Source organism: Temnothorax americanus, unplaced genomic scaffold, assembly GCF_048541705.1.
Source record: "Temnothorax americanus isolate GAGA-0224 unplaced genomic scaffold, ASM4854170v1 Scaffold46, whole genome shotgun sequence".
NCBI classification, from domain to species: domain Eukaryota; kingdom Metazoa; phylum Arthropoda; class Insecta; order Hymenoptera; family Formicidae; genus Temnothorax; species Temnothorax americanus.
The window spans coordinates 1,121,138-1,139,102 of NW_027509613.1; the positions used below are offsets into that span (position 1 = coordinate 1,121,138).

General features: G+C 41.5%; 1 protein-coding gene and 1 pseudogene across 2 annotated transcripts; one reads left to right on the top strand and one right to left on the bottom strand.

Annotated features, from left to right (window-relative positions):
• The first annotated feature begins 169 nt into the window (after positions 1-169).
• L(3)72dn (UTP4 small subunit processome component l(3)72Dn) lies at positions 170-3,497 on the top strand. The gene is made up of 4 exons (XM_077416893.1): positions 170-786; positions 904-2,443; positions 2,915-3,223; positions 3,317-3,497. The coding sequence occupies exons 1-4, from the start codon at positions 683-685 to the stop codon at positions 3,431-3,433; spliced, it is 2,070 nt and encodes a 689-aa protein (XP_077273019.1). The 5' UTR covers positions 170-682; the 3' UTR covers positions 3,434-3,497.
• Positions 3,498-7,597: 4,100 nt separating this feature from the next.
• Positions 7,598-14,730, bottom strand: LOC143903367 (uncharacterized; annotated as a pseudogene). The gene is made up of 4 exons (XR_013258698.1): positions 12,479-14,730; positions 9,043-9,338; positions 7,903-7,987; positions 7,598-7,785 (listed from the first exon to the last, which is right to left on the bottom strand). The product of XR_013258698.1 is annotated as an uncharacterized LOC143903367 (transcript).
• Between the last annotated feature and the right edge of the window lie 3,235 nt (positions 14,731-17,965).

Here is a 17,965-nt window from a genome sequence, read left to right on the forward strand (position 1 = left end):
AAATAAACAAAAGTTGAGAGAAATACATTACAAAGTTCATCGAGAATGTTGCCACCATCGGAGAGAAACCTGAGAGCGGCCATCCCTTTATTGTTCTTTCTGAAAATGCATTTTCCAATGCGCTATATATCTGAGAAAGTGCAAATCAACGTCGTTTCGCTCGGTAATAATACATACGTGGTTTGTGTCCATGCTATGATTCATGTCCAAACTCAGAATCGAGATGATTGTCGGTCCTTGTCTAACTTGGTCTAACTCTCATCTATTCGTCTCATCTGACTCTCATCTCGGCTCTTGGCTGGAGTCTTAGATAATTAAAGAGGCGTGAGACATTGAGGTCGATCACCTTACATTTTAGAAGTTTAAAATACAAACCGCTACATTGCCTAAAATTAAAGTTCACACTTCTATATAGCCTAAACAGGCCTAAACTATATGGAAATTAAAGATGAGTTAGACAAGGACCCCGACACAATCTCGACTATATACATATGAACCATGTGCCGGTCAGGTTTCTCTCTGCTCTACCCAATGGAGACGATGGAGACATTACCATATTTTCATGAAGTTGCTCCATCCCCATCCACGTGCGTGACAATTATGGTTATGTTTGCTATAAGCGCATCAAATATATTCGATTGTATGTGAAATTAGATTTAATTATAAGAATAAACGTCTAATTATGGCTTCGTATCGTATACACAACATAAGATTTTACAACCTGGAGCCGAGATCGGTGACCTGCTTGTGTCACGAATCAAAAACGAAAAAGTTAGCCCTGGCAAGGTTAGACAGCCCATTTATTTATGACTTTACATTTAACATTTATGTGGTAAACGCGTGATTTTATCACGCGCGTGAATTTTTTGCGCATACTTTCTAATTCCTTTTTCCTTTCTGAAGGAACAACAATTCTATAGAAATCTGGAATGTAGAGAACGCACCATTTGTTGAGTGTACCATAGCCGGTCATGCTGAGAACTCGGTGGAAAGCGTCCTCTGGATCGATTCTAGACTGTTTTCGACAGGTCTACAGGGTGCGGTAGTCGAGTACGATTTAAAAACGCTGAGTATCGAGCACCAAGCCACGGTGATAGGAGGAGCGGCTTGGTGCATGGATGTGAATCAAGAAAAGACTCGCTTGGCTGTTGGCACGGAGGACGGATACATCAATACTTTCACCGTGTATAAAAATAAACTGATTTATGAGAGAATATTTGATAAGCAGGAAGGCAGAATTTTGTGTATCAAGTGGGATAACACGGGCGAGATGATTTATACAGGTTCCACGGACACCATCAGGGTATGGAGTGCCATATCTGGACACGCGATACATAAAATGACAACTTCCAGAAGCAATATCAAGAAAACCACGATAGTTTGGTGCCTCGCAGTCACCGACGACAATATAATAATATCCGGCGATTCTCACGGCTTCTTATGCTTCTGGGATCCACAAATGGGAGTCCTAATAGAGTCTCACGAAAGCCATACAGCGGATATATTATCTATTACCTTGTCGCATGACACGAATGTGGTATATTGCGCGGGTGTAGACCCAGTTGTGAGAAGCTTCTGCAAAGTTATTCTAAAATCAAGTGGAAAGCCTCAATGGGTGAAAGGAATCGAGAGAAGGTTACACGTTCACGACGTCAGAGCACTCGTAGAAGCTAGCGGAAAACTCTATTCGGCCGGAGTAGACGGGTACCTTGCTGTGTCCAGTTACCCACCAAAGAATCTTGTAAAATATCCTCCGCTGTTGCAACCGCCCTGTGCCATAATTTGTCGAAAATCTAGATGTATTTTGTTACGATACGCAAACTATTTGGAGCTATGGAGACTTGGTTCGGCCACTAAAGATCCTCCAGAATTAGTGCGCACCTCCATGCTGCATCAATTAGACGAAGAACCTATAAAACTGCTACAATTACAGACCAAGGGTGACGAAAGCATCATCTCTTGCGCTATTAACAAGGACTCTAAGACAATTGTGTACTCGACGGACACTCACGTCAGAGTGTTCAACTTTGACGTGGTGGAAGGAGATGCTCAGCTGTCTAGAAACGACACCGATTTGTCCATGAACCGAATACAAAAGATGTTGTTCAGTCCAAACGGCAAGTTATTTGTCGCTATTAATAACGATGGCAGTGAGAACACTGTAACGCTGTTCAAAGTGGCTAAAAAGAGTTTGAGTCTGATTGGGTCGTTCCAGACGACGAAGGAATCCGTTAAAAATATTGGTCTCGTTTGTTTCTCTCCAGACAACAGGTATCTCGTATGCGCGGACCGACAACGCGGAATCGCCGTGTATTTTATCGCTGACGGCGTAACGGCAGAATCGCTCAAGGCATGGCAATTGCCCAAGTACAGTTGTCCACCGACGGCAATCGCCGTGCAGAAGAATACACTCAATCTGGTCACAGTGTATTCCGATCATAAGGTAAATATAGCGCGCTACATATACAACGATTTAAAATGAGTAATACGCGCATCGCGCATTATACGTCGACATTAAAATAACGACCGACTTCGAATATGTACCATCGTAAAATACTGTACAACGTTAATGACTCGCGGCAGTAAAAATTCGCAATTTACCGTTGCTACTGTGGTTTTATTTTTACGCGACGACGTTACACGTAATTGCCTCTATAATTTCGTTATTGAATTATCTGTTCGTACAGACTTTATGAAGTCCTACAGTTTATTACCTTTTGATATGGGCAGTATTAAATTTTAAGACGTACAATGAGGCATGTTAAAAAAATCCATATGATCTAAAGTGAAAGACTGGAAACAGCAATTCTAAACTTAATATCTTGGAACGAGCACAGAATTGATGTTCTTAATTTTTCAAGATATTAAAATGGTCTTGTTACTGATAATTATGCAAACGATAATTGATTTTCAGATCGTCGAATATAATATTCCTACGAAGACCTACACAGAGTTTTCTAACAATTTGCAACATCGATTATCGAAGCAATGGCTAGCGCGTCCGTTCCCGATAACGAACGTCATATTCGATCCGCGCAACGAAAATATCATAATCATGCAGGACGATTCGAGCGTATATATTATCAATAAAAATAGTGAATTATTGGATAAAGAAGCGAAGATTCCTAAGCGTGAAAATGGAGAAAACGCAGACGATAGCAATTCAATTTCCAGCTCACAGCACAGCTCTCAACATACGTTCCAAGTTGCCAAGAAATATAAGGTAACGTTGTTAATTAGAACTGTTAAGTATCTGTTTTAAATAATTGATAGCGCGAAAGAGAAAAAGAAAGAATTGTGATTTTAATATTTGCAGCATCTCGTCTACTTAAATTGGTTGAACGACGAAGAATTGGTTGCGGTAGAAGTAAATCCTACTTCGCTCTTGGAGAAATTACCGCCCACACTAAAACAAAAATTCTTCGGCATGTAAATATTGTATAATAATATGACATATTATTATTAATAATAATAATAATAAAAAATTTTTCACTTTATTTTTATATTAAATTTTACGACTGGAAATCGCTATTTCGAACGTACCATTTCGATATTTCGATCTTGTTTCCAACATATCCGATAGTTCTGATTGGGCTAGTTTACACCAATCACTTGATATTGAATAGTAAATAACTAGTAAATTAATTAGATTATTGGCTGCTCAGCTGAAATGTACTATTTGATACGCGTGTCGAGAGATCGGTGTAAACCAGGCCATAAATTTCTTGTAATAATTCATTATTTCTTGCATCACTTAATAATAATTAAAATAATTCGAATTTAGTTTCTACATAAAACAAACTCACGATTGCAGTAATTGCTAATAAATTATATAATTAGTTATTTAATATTATTTATAATAATTTAATTTATAACAGTAATTTTGATTGGTCTAGTTTACACCGATCTCTCGATACGCGTATCAAATAGTATATTTGAGCTGATCAGCCAATAATCAAACTAATTTACTAGTTATTTACTATTTAATACGCGTATATCAAGTGATCGGTGTAAACTAGGCCATTAATCATAATTGGTTCGCGGAGTCGCGCGGTTTTGACTTTTTGATACTTCGAGATTCGCGAGGGAGATGGCTCTTCAATAGTTCTCGAACTTCGGCGTTTCGGACAATTCGGACACTTCGGACAGTCATGAAACGCGCCACGGCGACCGCGGAGTCGCATTCGAATCCGTTCCACATTTTCTGCAATTTTTATTGTCTAAAAACGAATCTCGTGCGCGAACAATTATCGCGAGTACTTTCTGTAAAAATTATATCCTCGTATACGATAATTACCTCAGCTGCGTTTTTGTGATTTTAAACTAGAGAGAGTGATCTGCTTCTATTACATTCTATACATACATATTAGGATCGCAATAAACGCGATAATTATTGCAAAGCGCGTGCGAGTTTTCATTTTATATAGTTAAACTGCGCTAATCACATTTCTCATAGCGATTCGCTACTTCATCCATTTCTGATATATTTGTTAAAAGATATAGAGCCGGTTTCACCAACATCGATCAACTGGAACCTTCGATTAAACTCACTCTTATTTTTTCCTAACTGTCCCCCTTAAAAAAAAAAAAAAAACGAAGAGTGAGTTCAATCGATGGTCGCAGTTTATCGACGTTGATGAAACCGGCCCATATTTCGAATTTTTTTCCACGTGAAATAAGAAATAACTATACGCCACGGCCATCTCGTCGCTGCTTCGGTCACTGCCGTCACTGGTCACTCGGTTGCTCCGGGATTCGCGAGATGGCTCTTCGACAGTGGCTCGCCAGTCGCCGCGAACGCGAACGGCGCGCGGGCGCCGCGGGCGGTCAGTTAAGAAACGCGCCGCGGCGATCGCTGAATCGCGTTCGAATCCGCTACGCACATTTATTCGCCAAAACGGCGAATGTCACGCGCGCACAGTTATCGCGAGTGCCTCTCGCGAAGTCGGGTTTCCGCGATGTATCGAGCGTTGCATTGCTGTTGCACGATTTCGACGTCGTTGACGATCCCGCGTGCTCGCGTCCCGCATTTCATCGAAGTGTACCGCATCGAAAGAATAACGGGCGCACGACCGTCGCCACGAGTGGCGCGCACATTTTCGTCCTGTCGTTAATTGCGACCGATTTATCTTTCTCGTATAACGATTCGTCCTTCCGACCATTCGTTTAAGCGTTCGCCGAGATACATGTGTAATTTTATTTCTCCGCGAAGTAGTTGCACGGCCATCTTGTCGCTTGTCGCTGCCTCGATCGCCCGTTAACTTCGAGAGATTCGCGAGATGGCTCCTCGATAGTTCTCGAATCGCGGTCGGTTGAGAAACGCGGCGATCGCCGAGCCGCGCTTTCGAATCCGCTCCGCACTTCCCCGCGAGATTCTTGTTGCCTGTGAAAGTGAATTTCGTGCGTCAATAATTATCGCGAGTGCTTCACGTGAAATCCGAATTTCTGTCGAGCAACGGTATACGAGTGTGTCTAGTTATTATGTCATTTCGACGTTGGTGATTCGCCGTACGTGGAAGTCCATCGGTCATATGCCCTCGTCGCGTATTTCATCGACACGCATAACATCGCAATTATCGCGCAAGGTACGTGCACACATTTTTGTTCCATAATTAACTGCGCCAATTATATTTCTCACGATGACTCGCTATTTCGGCCATTTCTAAACGTTCGCCGAAGATATTTTGAATTTTACTTTTCCGCGAAGTATAACGGCGGCCATTTTGTCGATGCTTCGACTTTTCGATACGTCGAGAATCGCAGCGATCGTTTCGAATGCTGGAACGCAACGCGACGATCGCAGATTTACGTTCAAATCGTTCGATATTTCCCGCAATGCAATGGTTATTATATCTAAAAATGAATTTCGCGCGCGAGAAATTATCGCTCTACATTGTTATTGTACATTGTTATAGCGATTTGTACACTGTTAAATTCGTAGTGTCCAATTATACTCAATTTGAGTCATTTTTAACCATTCTTATAAGTCGTCACTGTGCTCTTCTACACAATATTTCATTAATTTAACTAAAGCGATAGAGTTAAAATAATATCTATTGTTTTGTAAAACAAAAATAACTGTTATATATTTAATCCAATTGACTTTTTCATTCTTTAATATTTAACAGTGTATGCTACAGTCGATTAAAATTATCTTCACACATGTATATTACATTCTTTCTCCAATACGAATCGCATATTATCAAATATGTGCGTTTATAAATCAGCTGATTATTTCGCATAATTCATTATTTCGACTATTTCTAGCAGTTGCTAAAATGCTATCGAATTTAATTTTTTTTATTAAGTAACTGCTGCGATAAAAAGTCTATGTTAATGGTCTCAGTATTTTGAGAATCGCAATAATTTTCTATATTTCGAGAATTTCGCACTCATACCCACGGGAAATAAAGATTAGCTACTATGTAGCAAATTGTAAAATAGGGACAGCTAACATTTTTTGCAGCGAGAACAAAAGGTTTTGCTACTATTGCTAAATTATAGCTCTCGCTGCGAAAAATGTTAGGTGTCATTAAATTTGCTACAGTAGCTAATCTTTTTTTTTCCATGTACGCTTGATATTTTGTCGACAGTTTTCATACATTATTCATACGTAAATCCGGATAGTCTGTTTTAGATTTAGTCTATATTTTGTAGCAGGTACTAATTTTAATATTTATAATGTTAATGTTATATATTTCTATGAAATTTTTATGAACTAAAGACTGTCGATAATGTCAATATTCTTCAATTAGTCTTGGTCACTTGATGACTGAAAATTCACGCAAGGTCAACCGGTTTTAGTACTTATAATGGTACAATTAAATCAATGATATAATTAAGTTGATGATATAATTGATTTATCTTAAACTATTTTAATACAATCTCAGAATAGTTTCGCGCAAAAGCTATTTTTGCTAATAATATTTAACACGAAAAGATAGAAAATGTAAGGATATCTGTTTGAAATATTGGCTGCGTTCTGATATTCACTGCCGCAGTACTGAAAATCTATAGTTTACGTCACGTACACTATATTATAGATTTTCAGTATTATTATGGCAATGAATATCGGCACCACGGAAAGCGTGTTGAAATATTAGGTACTACATATTAATAGAATAATAAATTATAATAACGCAGATTATTTTTCTATCTTCTTAATTGCTCGTTAAAAAAACTGGTACAAAAAAAACCATACACAATTTCAAATGTATATTGATACGCCATTTCTGCACGGAAAGAACGGTTTTGATAAAGTAGCAACTATGAAAATTTAGCTATAGATGCGGATCTGAAATTGTTGCATCAACAAAATAATTATAGTAGGTCACTGAAGTATATGATGATAACGCTGTAAAAAATTGTTGACATTTTAAGCAATCAATTTGAGTGTTCTACATAATTATTTTGATGGTCCAACAATATTATTTTCAAATCTGTATATCTAGTTAAATTTTTAAATACTTCAGCACAACCCCGTTCTTTCCGTGTCAAGGATGATCAAGATTTCTTTCAACCTAGAAAAATAAATTTTTGTTGCGTCGCGCGCAATTCTTCCACGGGAGGGTCGATCGTCCATCTTGGCGAGATATAGAGACGGCCCACGAATTCCAGGCTGTATTCCGTGCGAGATGAACGATGGCCGATCTGGGCGGATGTCGTCCTAGGGAAGGTTGGTGAAGCTTTCAAAGGGATCGGCGAATGTTCGGCCGCGTCTTCCGGCGGGTCACGCTCGAAAGTGTTCGCCGGAAGTCCCGCTTTTCTGCATTCCTCCGCCAGCACCTACGGTCAGTAACACCAACGGCCACATTGAAATTCGTCTGAGACTCTCTCGTGTACTCTTTCTCTTTTTTTTTTCTGCCGTGCGTGGCTCGCCAACCGACAGAGTTTTTAAAGTACCTGGCTGAAAAATTGCCCGGTCAGGTGCTCGTACTTTTGCGGCCACGACCGTCGCGACAGGCCTTCGAGGAAGTTCGTTTCCTTGCTGAAATATTAACGAAATAATCATTATCGTTTCGTATATAACAATGAATCTACGTCGTTGTTATGAATATCAATTAAACTATTATTATTTCTATGGCGTATGCACTACCGAATATTATCTGCGGCCACTTTGTTTTTAAAGACATCACCGCGTTTCAGAGAAATTACCCTGTCAACCACCTTCTTACTTTCTTTATCTTGCTTTTCTTCGGACATTCGGACGGATATTTTTTCCGCACGGCGGAGCGATGTCTTCGATATTGAATCCAACCAAAGCGTATGCGCGGTTTGTTCGATACCTCGGATTGTTGCTATAGTTATCGCGCGCGGTAATATTGAAATTCCCGACCTGCATCTTCTGAAATAACTTTGGAACTTTCCCATGGCTTTTATGAATTATGTCGCGAATGAAATCTTTGCGAAGAAAAGAATGAAGTGCCGCACGGGCGCGTCAAAAGTGTCGTTTTAAGGGGATCAATTTCGAATTTTCGAGTTATATCAAATATCGGCGCGACTTTTTATACGACTCCTGGGGGCCGTAAATTTTCCAATTTTACCATATCCAACACCATATCGGATTATTCCGGAAGAATATCAAAATCGAAATAGATGGGAATTCCGCTTTGGTGAAGATCTCTCGTAAATCCGTTATTCGGTATAACATTTGTCGCGATCGCGGTAATCTCGTGGTTACAAAGCCAGCAGAGATAGGGGGATGAACACTAGAGAATCTTCTTCTGTCGAAGTGGCCGGGAAATAATCAAGCGAACGACGATAGCGTCTGTCTATCCGAGTTGGGGTACGTCTGCATCGACGGAGGTCGTCTCAAGTCGATGTTCGAGTGTATGAGAACGTACGACCGAAGGATATACTGTGTAGAGCGTACATCGAGGTAGAGAGAAGAAGAGAGAGACGCGTTTGTTAACAGAGGAGGTAGAGAAAGAGAGAGGAAGAAAGACGAAGAGAGAGAGAAAATGGAGACACTGCAGAGTGCAATGTACCCAGATTACGACTAATCTGCGCCCGAGACCGCTATTCGCAGTGCCTGTAACTTACATCGCTTAAAACATCAACCCCTGACTTCGGTGCCATAGTCTGCGCCTTCATCGCCGTCTCTCGCCATTCTCTCCCTCTCCCCCCTTCTTTCGGGCTTTCGATGTCGATCTATCCGTCTAGCCATCCGTCTTCCTTCGTCGTCGTAGCTTGCATCTCCATTCGATTTATACTCCTGGGAAAATCGCGCCATCCTTTATTCCTTCCTCTGTCCCGAAATTCGAAAGTTCATCGTCGTGCTAGCGTTCATCCGCTTGCTTAGCGCAGTAGTTGTCTAAGTAGTTTGCTGCCGGAAAACACTAAAACGAATTTTTATATGGAATCAGGATTGATCGCTAAGCTCAGAGAACGTAGCTATGCATTATATAATAGCCATTGTAAAAAAATACCTAAATAAATTCTAATTAAATAATTTTAAGCTTTCAAACATCTTTTTACACATTATATGATTTTATATAATACAATTATATAAATGTTCTTGAACAAGGTATACGCCTGTACAAGTAATGATACATGTATGAGTGTCCAGACACCGTATCCGTTTTTCACAATTTATTATTTGTTTGTTTAAATCCGCAAAAATCATAGGGGGGCGCGACGTGTCAAAATACCGATAAACCTATGTCAATTTATCTGCTCGGATAAAATCTTGGAAAAACAACACACAGTACGTGGCCTATGAATGATTATTTCGACTGCTAGAATGAATTAGAATGCGAACGATACCGACGATTCTAAATTGAAGTTTACCGCGCCGCTTATTTAGCGGGAATCGATTGGAAATTTTGCTTTGCTTTTCCAGCCGCAGACGCATATTTCGTGCTTCGGACGGGGTTTGTTTTTATCTAGTGCCAGGATTAACAGAGCTTTCTCTAACTGCTATAGAACAGTCATATAAAAGTCTGGCTGTGGGAGGGATGACCGAATGGGAGATTGCATGCATGCATACCACCGACCTTGACGTAAATATATCTGCGCACATCAGTATTAATAAATGCGATAACGTCTGCAGCTTGCCACGCCATTGTTTCATGAAATTACAAACATCCAGCAATCTCTCGGCAACAATTTCCCATTCTAATGAACGGCAACAACACGCGTGAGCGTGAATTTTCAATGAAATAACCGTACAGACTTATGCGATATTCACGCCTCGTATCGTCGAATGCATAATTATCTCCATCGCGTTTCAAAATTATATTTAAAAAAAAGCGATCTCGCGATTTAGACGTAAGATTTACGATAACGTCGGTGAAGTTTCGATCCCAGTCACTCGAGCTGGTATCGGATGGCAGAAAAATGAAGGAACATCAAGGCGGGAACGGGTGAAGAAGGAGGAACGAGGGGGGTACGTGGAAAAACTCGAGCAGAGGAGGTGCAAGCGCGATCTTAGCCATCGTCAAAAGTGCGAAAGAGGGGGGGAGAGAGAGAGAGAGAGAGAGAGAGAGAGAGAGAGAGAGAGAGAGAGAGAGAGAGAGAGAGGGAGAGAGAGAGAGTTCGTGGGTGTAGAGACACGGCGGGGTGTGCTGTAAATTACAAGCGGAACGCCAAACCGCTATGGTCTTCTCTCGGTGGCGCAGGGGTGTCTAGACGTATAGATAATGCCGGGTTGGCTTGGTGCGGCAGGGTAGACACAAGCTAGACGGTCCCCGGTTGATCCAGTCAGCCGAACCAGCCAGCCAGCTACTACCCGAACCAGCCAGCCAGCCAGCCCGCCAGCCAACCAGCCAACCAGCCAGTCAGCCGGGTTGCGCTAGACACATCGACCATGTTCCGTTTCTCTTCGTTTCTCCCGTTTCCACTATCTAGCTATCTATCCGCGTCTCTTTCTCGCGTCCGCCACGATCTACACGGTGGTCTCAAATTAAACAGCTTTTAATTTACCCGGCGAACTCTGTAACGAATTCGCAGTCGATCTCTCCGTGGTGAAAATTCGATTGATAAGTTTCACCGTCAAACCTCAGCAGGTACATAAATTCTGTTCTTTTTAATACGGAAATAATCCTTCTATGATCTCAATTATAAAAAGAATATTATTAAAATGACAATATTTGCAAGGAAACAATCGTATCATTTTCTTCGCATAAAATTATTTTTTACGCTTTTCTATTTTTTATATTAATTATCAGTTTACATCGTTTTAAGTCCAACGTTTCCCATGGAATCTGAAAGGTCTTATCTTGTCGAGAATTAAATCTTTTAATAACTAAACTTTAAATTAACCAAAATTAAAGGAAAGCCTCGACTACGAGGTAAAGAATACACTTATAAAAATTGGTATGGTTTAAATTTGGAAGCACCCTGTATGTATGCGCACTGGCTGCGTTCTCGTCTTACTCGCCTATATATGCAACGCAACCGGATTTCCCATCGTTCTCGTCGCGCCAGCCGGCTCACGGAGGACGAGAGGGCCTCCTCACCTCTCTCATGCATTCGGCGCGGCCAGGAGATGCAAATCTCCAATAGCATCACCTGATATCCAAGATCCCATTGGCAGCAATCGTGACGTGGATGATGCACGAGATCGTCGCTCGACTGCCAACCTCTCCTATCGCCTCGTCATCTCTCTCTCTCTCTCTCTCTCTTTCTCTCTATTTCTCACCCCCGCCAACAGTCACTCGTGTATGCACCGCGAACGCATAGAATTATTCCGTTTCTCCGCGTGCCAGGAATCTCTCTCTCCTTCGTCGCGTTCTAGAAAACACCCGACCCTTGAACGCGATTGCCGCACACTCCCGCGCTGACTGCGACAGCTGCAATCTCGGAAAAATAGGGAACTTAGACGTCGCTCATAACCCTCGCATTGCAAGACGTCCCGGATTGTCCGGATTTTTATTAAGAGGACCTTTCGAAGTTTATTGCCAGAAAATAATGCTTTTCAATATTAAAAGAAATATTTTAATTTTTATGCTTAAAATCTAATAGCGATATATATTGTAATTTGTGCGATATCGAAAAGTATTATGACTCAAATCGATCCTCTGATGATAAAAATAAAAAAGTTGTTAGTAACAAAATAAGTTTCACAAAACGGAATTTACTTGAAGTGAATATCTCATATTTTCGGATCTCTGCTTTTTCTGAGATATCATTAGGCATTCTTTGAGAAAGAGTTAGTAGTCTGTCAATTATATCGAAATTCTAAAAGTAGCATATGCTGATTTCATTATATAATATTGCGGTACAGAACTGTTCTTTTTTTTCTTCTATATAAAAGCCCGTTCTTCGGGGATCTGTCAATTATGCAAGATATAGGCACGTAGGCACACACTTATCATGGCGATAGCATCGTGATCTTGAGTTCCTAGTACAGCGTTGCGACTTGGGACGTCCATATCGCATCAACAACGCAATCGCGTGCAATTTTACGTCACGTAAAGTTTCTCGTATGATGTATTTTTTCCGCGGAAAAAAAAACCCAGATCTTTTTACAACTCACAGAAATACTGCGATCGTGGCGTAACTGCCGAATTAAAGGAAGACGGGCCCGGCGCATTAAGTTGGATCACGGCGGAGCTCGTACGTCGCCGAAGGTAACGCCTTCGTAATCGTTTTCCGCCGTATTTTTTTCACGCTGTGGTCCTTCGCGCCACCGCCACCGAGGACGCGGTTGTTTATCAGAACGGGCTATAACGAGGGATTAAGAACACGAGATACGGCGACCAACGTCTGCATCCTCTCCTCTCATCTGTATCTCCCAAAGCGCGGCGGCGCGGCGCGGCAGCCACCAGCCACCGTCCTTCGCTAACCGCGGTGGCGTTTTAATCGGCCGACTCTCCGATACATAAATCCACGTTAAATAATACGGCAGTTAACAGCGCCATTAAGCCGTTCGAGATACCACCGCGAAACCGAGAACGCAAGCCGCCGCTCTCGCAAAGTCGGTATTTATTGATACCGCTGGAGCAGCCGACGTCATTCGCGGACGACGACGCGCAATGTCGCGACGCGCCACCGAGAAATATTGTATCGCTTTGCTAGCTCGCCCCATTCGCGCGACCAACGCGGGCAAATGCCTGTGCTTTGCGACTCCGTCCTGACCGCCGCTTTCATTGCTCTCCTCGTAAATCGCTCAAAACAGAAAACATCCCTGAGTTAACCCGACGGCGGCGCTATACGCGTTGAGAAGTGGCGAAATGTTTTAAAGATTTCTACAACGGGGATAAAACTATCATCCTAATTACTTTTTCAAATTATATGTATAAGTACTACGTGGAAAAAATGTAGGGAAAAGTCTGTTAGGAAAATTACATAAAATAAAACAGAATAATTCTTTATAATGTATTAAAATATGATTAAAATGAGAAAGAAAAATTATTAAATATTTTAAAAACTTTTTCGATAAGCATCTTATCGTCTTTTTCATGCTACTTGACGCAAATAATTTGGACTGAAATAGATAATTATTAAAATTATACCGCGACAAATTTTTTGTTACAATAGTTTCGGGGATTATCAGGAATCAATTATTTGGAACGTCGGATTCTCACTGGAGTGTGACGATAACTCTCGCCAATTACTATCGATTTCTCCTGGGCGAATATTTTATACCGGCACCACCGTCGTTACGTTTTGTCAACGTAGGTCTTGGCGTTCATTCGGCGCCAAGACGAATAAAGATTCCAAAGGGATACGACTCGTTAATCAAACTGACCCGAACTCTCGCGTTCTCGTTGGCGGGGGAGACAAGGGGAACGTATTGTTTCCGGTGCCGCGATGTGATTTGTTTCTCAGTTCTTCATTCTTAAACGATCGTCAGGAACGATTTGAGTCGTTGACTACGATAATCTCATCGCGGTGCCGTTCCTCGACCGAGTCGGTCTCCGTTAATCACGAGACCGACGATGCGACGCATCCCGCGCTCTTAATGACAAATCCTCTTTGATTATTTCTGTTGCGAAACGACGGAGATGTAATTCGGGGATATTCCGGAGGGTGGAAAGCAGCGTGGCGGAGTCGCTTTCTCGGAGTAACGCGGCCCGATTGTAAAGCCGCAGCCGTGCAGCAATAATCATAACTCGCAAGGACGCGTAGCCGTTGCTACATAGTACATCCCTTCCTCTCGCCCTTCCGTCGCGGTTTCTTCGCCTTTTTCGCGCTTTAACGAGCGACCGCGACAATCAACGCGGTGTCTGCACTCTGCACTGCCGCCGCCGTCGCACTCGCCCGCGTCGCCGGCTCTCGCAACCGCGCGATCCAATCTCATCCGCGTGCACGGCGAACTTTTTACAACTCTCCGCTTCTCCCGTCCGCGAGGTCGCGAGCCCCCGGGGCGCGGTGGGCACCCTCTCTTCTTCGCGAATTACGCGAAAACGCCGGTATAGTTCTCCGGCAGACAGTTTTCTCGGCGCGACGCCGCGTTGAAATGACTCACTATTTCCGTGCCTCGGCCGTGAAACAAGAAGTTAACGCCGCCCCTCATTTTCCTCCCTTTACAGCCGCCTTAGTCTAAGGGACGCGACAAGATCTTATCTTGACTTCTGCCGGTTGCGTTTATGCACTCGTCTGGTGCTCCGAGAAAGACGACAGTGCTAACGACTCTTGTCGGCAAAAATTATGTAAAGCGTGAGCCAATACATATCTGAAATATCCTAGATTTTCATTGTCTTGGCACTAAAAATATTGCGATAATCTACTAAACGATTAATTTACAATTTATATTAAAAGTAGCGCAATGTAAAGAAAAATTCTCTTAAAGCTTCTAAAATTGGTAATTTATAATAATATAAAATATTCATACAAATATATAATGTAACAATATAATAGTAATCTAATTTAATCTAATCTATAAAAATATGTATATATATTTATAAAGTTATATAAATATTCTTTTAAGAAATAAAGAAAAATGTGTATATTTTATGTTATTTGTTTAAAATTAAAAAAATTAAAAAAATTATTATTCTGACGTAAATCCCCCGCGTTATTTTGCTCGACATAAAAAAGAAGGTTGACATTACTCGTATAATAAAGCCGAGAGTTGCAGAGGAGATAATTTAATGACTCATTATGGAACATGCGCACTTACGCCTGATAAGACAATTAGACACAACAAAATCAGGCGATGTGTGCAAATAATTCACACTCCTTTCTCGACGCGCGTGTATTTAATTCGACGAAAACATCGCCTTATCACGCGCGACTTTTATCGCCCGACGCTTTCGCGTATGACGTCCGAGTCACACGGACTGCCGTCCGTATAAAAATCCACAGGAAATCGCGTGAGATCTTAAAATAGCAGAAAATAGCGGAAATTTATTTCAACGGAAGATACTTAGATTTTTTTTATTACTGTATTTTGCACACATGCGTGTCTGATGGAAGTAGACTCAGAGATTTGCTATGACTTTGTATATCTTACGCACACATCTAATTGATAAATGCATACGAGACTTTGATAGAGAAGATGACATCATGGTATAACACAGCGTATGTTTTATTTGCCAAGCGTATTGCTCAAGCATGCCTAGACTTTGCATTACGACATCCGCGCTCTTGAGAACTCGTCGCATCTTCAGACTTGTACACGAAAGATTGCGTGTGTCATTTGTGCAACGTGCAAATCATACTGAGACTAATTATCGCGGTAAACCTCGTCGAAATAACTGTTATCGACAAAATAAAATCATCCAAAAATGAAAATTACAAAGATGGTTTAATTTATATGATTGTAATTTTATTTTGTTTTAATTAATTTTTAAAACGATTACAATTCTTACGCCAAAAAGATCATAATTTTGTTCAGTGTAACATATGTATAGTATATATGTTCAGTGTAGATATGTAAATTGTATACTATCATGCATGAGAAAGCGTGAAAAAGAAACGCTTTATAAAGATGTTTATCATTGAATTAATTTCAGATATTTACATTTCAATTTCTTTAGCATGATGTCCCTCAATCAGATAAAAGGATTAAGAATTGATATTTAGTACAAAAATGCAAGGGAACAGACAGATCTTTTAGTTCGCGATTTCGAGATGCAACATAGGACGACCGTTTCGCCGTCGATTTTCGGACGGAAGTGCTTAAATCGCACTTTAATTCTATTCGTCGGAGCACGGCGCCTTGCGTACGTGGTGAAATTCCGAAAAAAGGTAGATCAAAGCGACAGGGAGGCAACAGCGCGGGGGCTGTCCGCCGCAGACACGAGACGCGAGAACCCATCGCCGAAAGGAAGACGAAACGACTCGAATAAAAGCTGAAATCCTCGAAACCACCCTACGAAATCGCCCTGCGCGCCGAGTATCACGTCCGCCACCCCGTACGACGCCCCCTCGTACCCTCGTATAACCCGTCCCTTCTCCCCCCTCGCCATCCCCCTCTCCCCCGACCACCTTTCCCTCCCGTTCTCCTAGTGCAATTCACCCGCGCCAGACATCAGACGTCCTCGCAGCCGTAGCCACAACAGTTATAACCGTTGACGTTTTTGTCCCTCATTTCATCGTTGCTACATTCTCGCATTGTCTCGCGCGCGGAGAGATCTCTTTTCTCTTCCTTCTTTTCTCGCTCCGTTTCGCGCGGTTCATCTGGTTATCTGTCTATTTACAGCCTGTTTGGTCTTCAATTAATGCTTTAGTCCACCATTGTTCCCACGTCATTGAGAAAGTACTCCATTAAGTTTCTATCTTATTAAGTATGAACGTTTAATTCTCTGAATATTATTATGACTTTCGCGTATTTCTCAGCGGAATTGACACAACGGACGAGGTTATATTTAAAGTGCCCCGATGGTCTCATCGATACTAAAATATTGTAAAGTTATTTTTGATTTATGTATTACAATAGTTTCCCATGTAAAATTTTACAGTAGATTATTTCTATAAAAACAATAAATTAAAATTAATTTAATCGTTTAAAAAAAAATCCTAATTGATCAAGGTTAATTGTTTCTATAGTTTAATTCTTTAATAACATTTAAGTTTTAATTAAAAATTCTTTGTTACCTATATAGTTATATGCAAGGTTTACAAAAAGGAAATTTCTTTTCTTTAACTTCTAAATACTAAAAACGATACTATCTCTGATGGCCTGGGGAACGATAGGGAGTCGATCTAACACATATCATATACTGTTTCCCTTTCGTAGATGCAATCGCATCATATATATTCGGCGATATATACATATATATATATGTATGTATATTCATCGCTAAGACTTGCAAGGTCGCCATCAAGGTGCCTCGTTCTCGAAAATGGATCGATGCGACTGTCTCGAAGAAAAGCGTTCGTTTATAATTCATGGGAATGGCAGAGTATAAAATCGTAAGAGATTATATAGTCCACCTACTCCAAATAAATGAATAATACTAAAAGTATTCATTCTAACACGTAATAATACGCAAACAATTGAAAATATGAAATAATGTACCTGCAATCTACATTTGGAGAATCTCTTAATTGGAAGAATCTCCCGTATCTCAAAATTGAAAGATAGCTGAATAATTTACACCAAATTTCTCGAACGTCTTCGATCGTCGGCTCATTCAACATCGCCGAAAGTGACTTTCCAATCCCCGAGCGAACTATACCGTCGAGACGTAACACGGGGATTCCCGATACCGGAGAAGGATTCACAGGGAGAAGACGAGACGAGACGGGACGAGACGAGCGCGAAGCTATACGTCGCGATGTAAGGCGTCTAGACGCCCCAGTGAGCGTGCCACTTGAAGATGCCGTCTCGTCTGAGCAAGGATCGCGTTATATCCCGACGGAGGTAACGCGGGAATGTTCGATTTCGTATGCGAAAAGGAAGGGCAGGAGGGCGAGGGTGAGCCAGAACAATGGGGTAAACGGTATGTGCACGTATGCCCCGGTGCGATGCGATGCGGGGGAGGGAGGGACGTCGCGACGCGTCGCGTCGCGTCGCATCGTGTCGCATCGCCGCGGACAGACAGACGGACGGCGGCGCTGCGGGAAATTACGT